Source organism: Leopardus geoffroyi, chromosome B2 (assembly GCF_018350155.1).
Source record: "Leopardus geoffroyi isolate Oge1 chromosome B2, O.geoffroyi_Oge1_pat1.0, whole genome shotgun sequence".
NCBI classification, from domain to species: domain Eukaryota; kingdom Metazoa; phylum Chordata; class Mammalia; order Carnivora; family Felidae; genus Leopardus; species Leopardus geoffroyi.
In genome coordinates this window covers 5,366,861-5,379,436 of record NC_059332.1, presented here as the reverse complement: position 1 = coordinate 5,379,436, position 12,576 = coordinate 5,366,861, and the positions used below count along the sequence as shown (strand labels likewise).

At 41.7% G+C, this 12,576-nt stretch overlaps 2 protein-coding genes across 5 annotated transcripts in view; one reads left to right on the top strand and one right to left on the bottom strand.

The window, feature by feature from the left end:
- MRS2 (magnesium transporter MRS2) overlaps positions 1-10,601 on the top strand; it is a 34,628-nt gene extending 24,027 nt beyond the window's left edge. The window contains exons 10-11 of the mRNA XM_045497229.1: positions 7,676-7,789; positions 8,325-10,601. Of these exons, the coding sequence (XP_045353185.1) occupies positions 7,676-7,789; positions 8,325-8,435 (225 nt within the window). The 3' untranslated portion in view covers positions 8,436-10,601. The remainder of the gene's footprint in view (positions 1-7,675; positions 7,790-8,324) is intronic.
- GPLD1 (glycosylphosphatidylinositol specific phospholipase D1) overlaps positions 10,326-12,576 on the bottom strand; it is a 70,919-nt gene continuing 68,668 nt past the window's right edge. For all 4 annotated transcript variants that reach the window (XM_045497223.1, XM_045497224.1, XM_045497225.1 and 1 more), the window contains one exon: positions 10,326-12,398. In XM_045497223.1, coding sequence (XP_045353179.1) covers positions 12,312-12,398 — 87 coding nt within the window. In that variant the 3' untranslated portion in view covers positions 10,326-12,311. The remainder of the gene's footprint in view (positions 12,399-12,576) is intronic.

Here is a 12,576-nt window from a genome sequence, read left to right as displayed (position 1 = left end):
TTCCCTGATAATAGGTGATGTTGAGTATCTTTTCATGTTGTCTCTTCTGTTGGCTATCTGTATGTCTTCTTTGGAGAAATGTTTGTTCATGTCTTCTCATTTCTTAATTGGATTATTCGTTTTTTGGGTGTTAAGTTAGATCAGTTCTTTATATATTTTGGATACTAGCCCTTTATCCAATATGTCATTTGCAAATATCTTCTCCCGTTCCATAGGCTGCCTTTTAGTTTTGTTGATTGTTTCCTCTGCTGTGCAGATTTTTCTGTTGATGTAGTCCTGATTGTTTATTTTTGCTTTTGTTTCCATCGTCTCAGGAAACCTATCTTGAAAGAAGTTGCTGTGGCCAAAGAAGTTACTGTCTGTGTTATCTTGTAGGATTTTTATAGTTTCACGTTTCACATTTAGGTCTTGAATCCATTTTGACCTTATTTCTGTGTATAGTGTAAGAAAGTGGTCCAGTTTCACCCTTTTATTTGTCCAGTTGAGCCAGCACCATTTGTTGAAGAAACCATCTTTTTCCATAGGAGGCATATTCTTGCCTCTTTTGTCAAAGATTAATTGACCATATATTTGTGGGTTTATTTCTGGGTTTTCTGTTCTGTTCCATTGGTCTGTGTGTCTGTTTTTGTGCCAGTATCATACTGTTTTGATTATTACAGCTTTGAAATAGAACTTGGAAGTCCAGAATTGTGATGCCTCCACCTCTGCTTTTCTTTTTCAAGATTGCTTTGGCTATTTGCGGTCTTTTGTGGTTCCATACAAATTTTAGGATTGTTTGTTCTACCTCTGTGAAAAATGCAGTCAGTATTTTGATAGGGACTACATTAAATGTGTAGATTGCTTTGAGTAGTATAGACAGTTTAACAGTATTCTTCCAATCCATGAGCATGGAATGTCTTTCCATTTCTTTGTGTCGTCTTGAATTTCTTCTTTCATCAGTGTTTTATAGGGTTTAGAGTACAGATCTTTCACCTCTTTGGTTAGGTTTATTCTAGGTATCTTTATTTTTTTTTATGCAATTGTAAATGGGCTCTTTTCGTAATTTCTTTCTCTGCTGCTTCACCATCAGTGTAGAGAAATGCAACAGATTTCTATACATTGATTTTGTACCCTGCAACTTCATTGAATTCATGTATCAGCTCTAGCAGGTTTTTGGTGGAGTCCTTCAGGTTTTCTACATATAGTGTCATATCATGTGCAGATAGTGAAAGTTTTGTTTCTTTGTTACCAGTTTGGATGCCTTTATTTCTTTTTGTCTGATTGCTGAGCCAAGGACTTCCAGTACTATGTTGAATAAAAGTGATGGGAGTGGACATCCTTGTCTTGTTCCTGATCTTAGGGGAAAAGCTCTTAGTTTCTCACCATTGAGGATGATATTAGCTATTGGGTTTTCTGGTATACAGACTATTTTGTTGAGGTATGTGCCCTCTAAACTTACTTTGTGGAGGGTTTTATCATGAATGGCTGTTGCCATTTTTGTCAAATGCTTTTGCTGCATCTGTTGAGATGATCAGTACGGTTTTTATCCTTTCTCTTGTGGATGTGATGTATCATGTTGATTGATTTGCAAATATTGAACCACCCTTGCATCACAAGAATAAGTCCTACTTGCTGGTAATAGGTCTTCAAATTTCCTATTTCTTCCTGATTCAGTTTTGGCAGGTTATATGTTTCTAGGAATTTATCCATTTCTTTAGGTTGTCCAATTTGTTGGCATATAATTTTTCATAATACTGTTTTACAATCCTTTGTATTTCTGTGACACCACTTATTTCCCATTTCGTTTCCGATTTTTTTTTTAATTTTTATCTTTTAATATTTATTTTTTGAGAAAGAGAGCACAAGCAGGGAAGGGACAGAGAGAGAGGGAGACACAGAATCTGATGCAGGTTCCAGGCTCCGAGCTGTCAGTGCAGAGCCTGACATGGGGCCTGAACTCACAAACTGAGATCACAACATGAGCCAAAGTCGGACACAACCCACTGAGCCATCCAGGCGCCCTCATTTCTGATTTGAGTCCTCTCTCTCTTCTTTTTCGAAGAGTCTGGCTAAAGGTTTATCAATTCTGTTGATCTTTTCAAACAACCAGCTCCTGGTTTCATTGATCTGTTGGGTTTTTTTTTTTTTTAGTTTCTATTTCATTTCTGCTCTTTTCTTTCCTTCTACTAGCTTTGGGTTTTGTTTTTTCTAGTTCCTTTAGATGTAAGGTTAAGTTGTTTGAGATTTTTCTTCTTGAAGTAGGCCTGTATTGCTATAAACTTCCCTCTTGGCACCACTTTTGTTGTATCTTGAAGATTTTGGACCATTGGTTTTTCATTTTCATTTGTGTCTCTGTAGCTTTTTTTTTTAATTCCTCTTTGATTTCTTGGTTGATTTATTCATTGTTTAGTATCATGGTATTTAACTTCCATGTGTTTTTGGTCTTTCCAGATTGTTTTCTTATGGTTGATTTCTAGTGGTCAGAAAAGATACGTGGTATGACTTCAGTCTTTTTGACTTTTTTTGAGACTTGTTTTGTGGCCTGATATGTGGTCTGTTCTGCAGAATGTTCCATGTGAACCAGAGAAGAATGTGTATTCTGCTGTTTTAGGATGGGATGTTCTGAATATATCTGTTAAATCCATTTAGTCCGATGTGTCACCATTTCCCTGGTGATACTCTGTTTGGATGATCTGTTCATTGATGTAAGTGGGGTGTTAAAAGTCCCCTACTATTATTATTGTATTGATTACTTCCTTTATGTTTGTTATTAACTGTTTAACGTATTTGGGTGCTTTCATGTTGGGTACATTAATGTTTACAATTCTTACATCTTGTTGGATTGTTTGCTTTATGATTATTGTAGCATCCTTCTTTGTCTCTTGTTGCAGTATTTGTTTTAAAACTATTTTTCCCATCTAAGCATTGCTACCCCAGCTTTCTTTTCACATTCATGTGCATGATAAACGTTTCTCCATCCCTTCACCTTCAGTCTGTTAGTGTCTTTAAGTCTGAAACGAGTGTCTTATAAGCAGTATATAGACGGGCCTTGTTTTTTTATCCATTCTGTCACCCTATGTCTTTTGGAGCATTTAGTCCATTTACATTCAAAGTAATTATTGATAGATATGTACCTTTTGCCATTTTGTTACTTGTTTTAGGGTTGCTTTTGTAGTTCTGTTTTCCTTTGTTCCCTTGCTCTCTTCTCTCACGATTAGTTGGCTTTCTATAGTGATATACTTGGATTCCTTTCTTTTTATTTTTTGCATATCTATTACTGGCTTTTGATTTGTGGTTACCATTAGGTTTGTAAATAACATCTTCTGCTAATATAGCGGTCTGTGTTAAGCTGGTGTTCACTTTAGTTTGAACCATCCTTTACTCCTCTCCCACATTTTAGGTATATGGTGTCATACTTTACATCCTTCTATTTTGTGAGTCCCTTGATTGATTTTTTACAGATATACTTATTTCTACTGCTTTTGTGTTTCCTACTTTTCATACTCTCACAGTCTTTCCCAAGAGTCCCCTTTAACATTTATAAGGCTGAGTTAGTGGTGATAAATTCCTTATACTTGTTTGCCTGAGAAACTCTTTATCCCTCCTGTTCTGAATGATAGCCTTGCTGGATAGAGTAATTTTGGCTGCAGATTGTTTTCCTTTCATCACTTTGAATATATCCTGCCACTCCCTTCTTCCCTGTAGTTTCTGCTGAAAAATTAGCTGATAGCCTTGTGGGGTTTCCTTTGTATTTGATGTTCTTCTTTTCTCTTGCTGCTTTTAATATCCTCTCTTTATCACCACTTTTTGCCATTTTAATTACCATATGTCTTGGTGTGGACCTGCTGGGTTGATTTTGTCGGACTGTCTCTGTGACTCCTGGATCTGGATTTGTTTCCTTTCCCAGATTCTTGACGTTTTCAGCAGTTATTTCTTCACATAAATTTGCTCTCCCTTTTCTCTTTTCCTTCTGGGATCCTTGCATTGCGAATGTTATTACACTTGATGTATCACTGGGTTCCCTAAGTCTATTCTCGTTTATAACTTGTTTTTCTCTCACCTGCTAATAAGCTCGATTACTTTCCATTACTCTGTCCTCAATGGATATGTTCTTCTGCTTCCTCCATTTATTCTATCTAGTGTATTTTTAATTTCATTTATTGTGTTCTTCATCTCTGATTGGTTCTTTATGTCCTTGTTAAGGGTCTTACTAATGTCCTCCACTCTTAAGTCCAGTAACTATATGATCATTGCCCTATATTTTCTATCAGGCATGTTGCTTATCTCCATTTCGTGTAGGTCTCTTGCTGTGATTTTGTCCTGTTCTTTTATTTGGGACATATCCTTCTGCCTCATTTTGTCTCCCTGTCTGTTTCTATGTATTAGGAAAGTCAGCTATGTCTCCTGCTTTTGAAGGCAGTGGCCTTGTGAAGAACAGGTCCTGTGTGCCTGCAGGACACCGTCCCCTGTTCACCCAAACCTGGCGTTTCAGAGGTGTCTCCTGTGTGTTTGGAGTGCACCGGACTGTTGTGTCTGGGCCACGTTTACCTTCGGTCCCGCTGTCTGCAGTGGCTCTTTGCCTACTCTGGGCGATGTTTGGTCTCTGTGGTGTTAGTGGGCCAGTCTGGTGCCACCTTGGGCTTGAGTTGAGTCACACCAGGCATTTGTCAGAGATGCAGTAGCACCGAACTGCAGGCTGCTTTCCAGCATTGTCCCCTGAGAAGCTTTCATTGGCAGACAGGGCCTGCAGTCAGATCAGCTTTCTGCCCCCAGCTCACTGCTGGGGCCACATTCTGACCTTCCCCTGTCCCCGGGCAGGAGGTACTCTGGAGCGGTGCTGGCCCCCATTGGGGCTGCTTGCACACAGCCAGGCTTGGGGGCGCTGCTTCTGATGGGCCCCTGCCCTGGAGTGTGTGGATGCACAAAGTGCCCAGGGTGTAGGAGTGTCCGTGTTCTCAAGGTTTGTTGGGTCTCCTGGGGGAGGAGACCACAGTGCTGGCACTGAGGCAGGCCTCGCTATGGGTGCGGAGGGAAATGGCACCTGCCAGGTCCTTTGTTTTGCGTGTCCCGGAGGGACAGACACCTTTGGGAGACTCCTCCAGGACACGCTCTCACACTGCTGCTTCTATGCTGTATCTCCCCTGGGCTGTTTCTCGTGTTGGCTCTTTAAAGGCAGGGACTCAGTTTCCTCTTGACCTCTCGGCTCTCCCAAAGTTGAGCCTGCTGATTGATTGATTGATTGATTTCAGTTATATATTTTTTAATTTTATTTACTTATTTTGAGAGACAGTGAGAACAAATGGGGGAGGGGCAGAGAGAGAGAGAGAGAGAGAGAGAATATCCCAAGCAGGCTCCACACTGTCAGCACAGAGCCTGACACAGGGCTCGACCCCATGAACTGTGAGATCGTGACCTGAGTCAAAATTGAGACATGCTTAACCGAGCCACCCAGGCACCCAAGTCTGCTGATTTTTTTAAATTCCAGGTTTTAAGTTTTGCTGATTATAAGAATTCACAAAATTTAGCTTCTCTGGTTTACAAAGCCAGTGTTATGTGGATTTGTCTTCCTGTGCAGGCCCCCCTGTGTGATGGTCTGTTTCTCTCCCCTCTTCTGTGCCAGCAGGTTCCTCCCTCGTGCACAGCCCCACTTTCATTTAGCTCCCCACCCTGTCTCCATACTCCCTGCCCTCTTGGATGTAGCTTCTTCTCTACATTTATTTGCAGAGTCTGTTCTGCCCGTCTTCAGGTCGTTTTCTGGGTTAGTAACACTAATGTGAGTCTAGTTGTGTCTAGTTGTGTCCTGGGACGAGGTGAGCTTAGGGTCCTCCTACTGCACCATCTTCCAAATGCAGTTTCTCTGTATTTTAGTAGCACGTGGAATTTCAAGCTCGGTTGGAACTTGGCTTACCTCTCGAGTGTATCACATTTTGGCATTCCCAGATGTTTGATTCATACGCGGATTACTGAATCAGTCTGCAGCAGAGATAGTAGTGATCCGTGTACACTAAGTCTCATTTAAACATAACTTTTACTTGGGACACCTGGGTAGCTCAGTGAGTTAACTGTCCAACTTCAGCTCAGGTCACGATCTTTCAGTTCGTGAGTTCAAGCCCCGCATCGGGCCCTGTGCTGTGACAGCTCAGAACCTGGAGCCTATTTAGGCTTCTGTGTCTCCCTCTCTCTCTGTCCCTCCCCTGCTTGCACTCTGTCTCTCTCTCTCACACAAGTAAATAAACATTAAAAAAAAATTTAAACATAACTTTTACTTAATAAACTAGGGCCTTTTTTTTTTTTTTTTGGATGACTAGAAAACGTGTGAACATTAACAAAAGTTAACTCATTTAGCATTTGTCTCCCTGATAGTTTATGTCTAACTCTGAGTTCATGTTCCATCCAGGGAGGTGGGTTTCTCCTTCATGCATGGTATGAATTTCTAACAGTGATAGTTTATCATTTGTGTAACGGAATTACCTGGGGGACAGGTGAGTTCTCAGTCACTGGAGCTAACGAGGCTGTGGTTGATCACCAACTGACAGAGCTATAGATGGAATCCCTTCCCTGTGGGATAGTAAACATCAAGTCTGGTTCTGTACATGGATGCATTACACTGCAAAAATACAACGATTCTGAAAATCACAGGGGAAATACTTACTGTATAAGTCAGAGCTTCCCAAACTTCCTTGGTCCATGATGCTTAGTGTCTTTCCATAGTATCACTAGACCAAAAGTTTTTTTATTATATTGTAGTTTTTGAGATGTTACCTAACAATTTTTATATGAAGTAGTTAAGTCAAACAACTTACTAGTGGTTCTCAGAGTACATTGCAGATGTCACTGTGTTCCTCTTAAAAACTTAAAACATTCTGGGGGTGTTGTGATGCTCAGGACACCACAGCTCACAGTTTGGGAACTGTAGCCATACGCAAAAAATGTGTGTATACTCTCTGTGTGTAACTGATCAGGTTTGTATGTATGTAAACAAAGACTGGAAGAAAACAAAGTACAAGTTATGTTTGGCTTATAGATGATTAAAATAATTTTTTTTACGTTTATTTATTTTTGAGAGACAGAATCAGAGCACAAATGGGGGAAAGACAGAGAGAGAGGGAGACACAGAATCCTAAGCAGGCTCCAGGCTCTGAGCTGTCAGCACAGAGCCTGACATGGGGCTGGAACTCCCAAACCGTGAGACCTGAGCCAAAGTCAGAAGCTTAACCAACTGAGCCATCCAGGCGCCCTGATTTTAAAATATTTAAGCCCTTTTATTTTTTATTTTTTTTTTAACGTTTATTTATTTTTGAGACAGAGAGAGACAGAGCATGAATGGGGGAGGGTCAGAGAGAGGGAGACACAGAATCTGAAGCAGGCTCCAGGCTCTGAGCCGTCAGCACAGAGCCCGACGCTGGGCTCGAACTCACGGACCGCGAGGTCGTGACCTGGCTGAAGTCGGCCGCTCAACTGACTGAGCCACCCAGGCGCCCCTATTTAAGCCCTTTTAAACCATGTTTTGCTTCTAATTTATTTCTGATTCTTGGGTCTCTGGGTGCAGTCAAGGCCTGTTCTTAGGTCCTTCCTACAGGAAGGAGCTGGACAGACAAGAGGCTTCTTTTAAGCTCTGGGGCAAGAGTGGTGTGGGAAATTCTACTGCTAAGGAACCCAGCCTTTTGTGATTAAAATTAACTGTGTTCTCTTTTAGGACCATAGGGTGTTTTGGCTGATTACAGGAATTATGTTTATGGGAAGTGGCCTCATCTGGAGGCGTCTGCTGTCATTCCTCGGACGACAGCTCGAAGCTCCTTTGCCTCCTGTGGTATGTGGTGTGGAGAGTCTGGCTCGCAGCAGTGCAGCACAGGGGTCACATGTGGGCTCCCAAGACACTCAGCCTGGGCTTACGTGGTCACAGGCTCTGCAACCCTGAACACATCACTTAATTTCTCTAAGCCTCCCTCACTTTCCCCATCAGCCAGTTAAAGTGCTAGTGGGAGAGTTAAATCATAGATGGAAAGTACTTGTTAGCACAGTGCCTGGCACAGTAAACAAGTTAGAAATACTTCTGTGTGCAGCACTGTGACGAGCATTATGTATTTAGACAGATGTTAGCAATTCTGCCGCAGGCTTTGTCATAACCCCAACTGAAATGTAGAAAATGTAGTGTTCTCATCAAGATAAAAGTTTACCCTTTTTCTTCCCCTTCTACTCCTTGTTCACACCAGGAGTAAACACGTAAGATGCTGATACAAGTCTTACGGTCCTTCCCTCATGTGGTAGGTAGTTCTCATTTTACTAGGGGCTTTTCTTTTCAGACAGACACCAACTAAAATGATTAATTTCCCTTCTTTATTTAGATGGCCTCTTTACCCAAAAAAACCCTTCAGGCAGACAGAAGCATGGAAATGAAACACAGCTTCCGGCCAGATGGCCCCGGATCAAGCAGGAGTGTCCTGACAACCCGGTAGAGACTGGACTATTTTTTTATAGTAGTCACGAGAAACTTCTGATACCTTTATTTTCTTTTATAGAATCAGAGACTTGAAAAAAATCACTGATACTTAAATTATAATGTCTGATAAAAATATTAGGGCACTCACAGTACTAGAACTTAATTGCAAAGTACTTGCTTTGTAAAAGGCCAAAATTCTATCTTCCACAAACTGAAAAGGCTGTTTTTAGAGACAGGATGTGAGGCATGGAGAGACTGATTTATACATATCCAAAAAGTACAGCCTCACGCCAAGCAAAGCCTGAAAACTTGATGAACCCGTGTGATGAGACCAGGTAGCAGCTCTTAGGAAGTTCCCAAGAACAAGATTCCCTGTGCTGACTCTCAGGTGACTGGAAAGGTAGGAAAATCTATATTAACCTCAAAACACACTTGGAAAGTTTGTGCTTTAAATCAGTCTTTTCTTGAATTTGCCTCCTTTTTATATAAGGCAAATAAAAATGAAACGATTGAACACCAGCTTACATGGATTCCATTTAATCAAGATTTCACTTTCTTGAACCCTGGAACAATTTTTCTTTGCTTGGCTGTAACAAAGCCTTTAGAAATAGTGTCAAAAGAAACTATTTCCCTTCTGTTACTTGGTTGTTCCCAGACTTTAGACAGAGGGGTCACCTCGACCACCCCCGAAAAAAAGTGTACATAGCCACCGATGGGCTTCCCAAAACCAAAAGGTGGATAAACTTCAGAATTTTGTCTGCAGTCAGGTTGGGATTCAAAACTGTGGCTATTTGTAAGTCTCAAAATTGCTATCCTACTTCCCATCTTAACTACCATTTTTATATTTTCTGGAGGTTAGTTATGCAGAACATTATAGCTTTCCTTCCCTTCAAAAGTGACACGGAAGATTCCAGAGAGTCCAGAGCAGCTCTTGTACTCCAAAGAACAAATATGCCAGTGATGTTGGGGTCACCTGATACTACAATAGGATGTCATATGGGGAAGTCTAGGAGTCCATTTACCAAGTGGTTTGGTGATAGCTCCTGGAACAGCATTTTTATTCCTAATTTGAAAGAAAACGGATGAAGTTGTCAATTTTCCCCACTCCCAGGTGTGGTTACAGGAGGCCTTCAAAGGTGGAAGATAGAATGGCAGGAGCTGTGGCCTGAGCTCGGGGCAGAGTGGCCCCCAAGTATGCTCTGTGGTGTGGGTGTTGGGACATGGATAGACGTGGCTCTCTAGTGTCCTAAATCTGTGTGGTGGTTTTCAAGACTAATCCTTCGATTTCACAGGACACTCTTTGGCCCACCTCAGAGCACCTGCTGCTGGTCTTGTGCTATCACTGTAAAGTAGGTTATAAACATTAACTGTGACAGGGGAAGAATTGAAAACCTAGAGGACTTTGATTTGACTGAGATCAGACACAATTGAATTTTGGCCTTTTTCCTCTTGGTGTGACTTAGTTTGCAGACTTGGGTAAAATAACTTTTTTGATGAGTCCCATCTCGTCAATAAAAGGGAAATGGCAATTACCTCTTTAGAGAAGTCACTGATGGTTTATCAGGTTCTCTAAGGTGCTCACATCAAGGAGGATTTCAAAAATGGCAGCTAGCTCTGCTTAGCGGACAGTAAGTAATAAGATGGCCTACACTGAAAATTATAAAGTTCAGTGGTTTTAAATTTTGAAACAGACTGAGCACATAAACTTCTGTAACCAAATACTTGGTTACGTAAGCGAGCAGTCTTATCGCCTGTTTAACAAGTTCAAGGAACAATATTCTTCAGACTGTCCATTTTTGGAAGGCAGAAAATAGCATCCTAAAATGACATCTGAACACTTGCTTTATTCTTGATAAACCGATTGTGATGAATAACCACTAAATAAAAAGATAGTGGGGAGTCATTCTAAGAGTTGTACACAGCTTTATTTTTTGGAATTGCAATGTTAAACACACTTTAAGTGGTACCTGTGGAGGTGGGCTAATGGATGGTGCCTGGACTGGGGCATTCAGAGATCTGAGTTTATTCTAAGACCCACTTCATATCTTTCTAGATCTGCAGTACAAAGGCATAAAACCATTCTGATCTCGAAGCAAGTTGTTACATATACATAGAAAAACAGACCGCAAGTATGTACATGTTTTGATATCTTGAAATAAAGGTAACTGAGTTAAATTATTAAGTTCAGATTTGTGTTAATGAGAGCTTAAAACCCTACAAGATGTTTCCATTTCTGTTACGGATTTCAGAATCCATGCTGAGAACTACAGTTAGTGGAGTGAAAACGTAACCACATAATGCATTGGACTCTGTGCCAGGTTGACCTCCGACAGTAGGAATACAAATTAGCACTTCTGAATATGGCTAAATGTCCTATATAAAATCCTACACGAAAACTTGCCTCCAACCTTATACATTTTAACCTTCTCTGCCTGGTGCTTGCTATCTGGTATGTTTAGGCATTAAGAAGAATGTAAGTCGTTAGGGCCTGTGTTGAAACACGATCATTATCAGTGAAGCATGGACGTCTTCCGAGGTGCTGGCAGCGTAAAGGAACCCACGCTTGTAAGGAAAGGTCCAGTACTAGACAGGCGTCCGTTCTGCACTCAGACTTCTCAACTTGTATTACAGTCAACTAATTTCTGGGCCCTAAAGATGAATTTCCCTTAAACTAAAAAGAATAATTCACATAAGTAGAACTAGCAATAATTGTTACCCAAATGAAACCAAATGATATTTGTGCTTTTTGCTGTTCCCTAGGGAACCATGCAGATGGCCTGCCTCTCTTTAGGAAAGGGGACAGTCACAGGACTCATCCAGAGGTGACTTTGTGTCCTGTTTCCCTGTATGTACTCACCTGTGCTCACACTTAACTCTAGTAGCTTTCCCTAGATTTCTAATTCAACTTTTACTCTTCTGCTGGACTCCTTCTTTGAACCAGTCTCTACTCTGCCTCTAGAGAAGCTGGGTTCTTGTCATTACTTCTCCCTGCACTTTTAGTACCTTTCACTAGTGTGCTTCCCTGTTACAGAATCAGTAGTAATGGTTTCTCACATTTTTAGTGAAGCTAAAACCCTGGGGTAGATTCCTTTCCCTTGACTATGCCACCCTGCAGGACTGGCGGATGAAATCTGCTAAAACCAGCCCAGAAACAAGAGAGACCAAGGCCTGCTTCTCTGCCTGGCCCCTTGCAGTGGCCGCTGGCTCAGGCCAGATCTCTTCTCTCTACATAGTTTGTACCAACTCAGTGCGACAGCAGCTCCTCTTGGGAGGTCCTAGAACAAGTGGAAAGTCACCAGACGCCACAGTTAGGACAGCCGCTTCTACAAAAGCATTTGAGGGCACTACAAGGTAAGGAGGTTTTAGTCTTGTATTTATCCTTCACTATACAAAACACTGAAAATGAAATAATCCTCCCAAGAAGGGACCAAATCAGTTACAGCAGGTGCCTTTACAGTTGTGAGGTTATCCTTCACCCCCTTACTTTTCACTATACTAGTTCTCTAATTTGTTTTCCTATATACTACACTATTTCACTTTGATTGGAATGGGTCACCGTTTTTAAAAGGAAATTTTTAGGAGCAATTGTGATAGAGAACCACAGAGAGGTCTTTCCAGGCATCAGAAAGACGTAGCTAGTCCTGTGAAGAGGAGAGACATCATACAAAGGTCTGAGCACAGGCAGTAAGTCAGGAATAAGTTTAAATGCAAGGGAAGCAAGGACTGAAACTCTGGAAGGGGAGGGGACCTGGCTCACCAGAGCCCCTGTCACCTTCTACTGCATCGTCGTCCCAGATGGGGACATCTCCACTCCCAGGAGCCCCGCCCCCAGCAGGAACGCTCCCCCTGGAGATGACTGGGCACAAGAGACGGATGCAGAGGAGGACAGCCTTTAGTCTAGGCCAAGGCTGTAGATGTGAAGTGCCCCAGAGAGTCGGGCTCCCAAAGAGCTCCTTCCAGCAGCAACGACAACTTGATTCTGCAGAGGACACAAAACATTTTGATGATTCATAATGCCTTTAGTTTCTGCCATAATCCGGGGGGCGGGGGGGTGCAGCGCATTCAGTGTTCACCCCCGGGGAATGGTCGTTACCAAAGAGAACGTGCAGCGTTGTACGCAGTCAACCATAACTTACTTCTAGATGATCTGTACCACT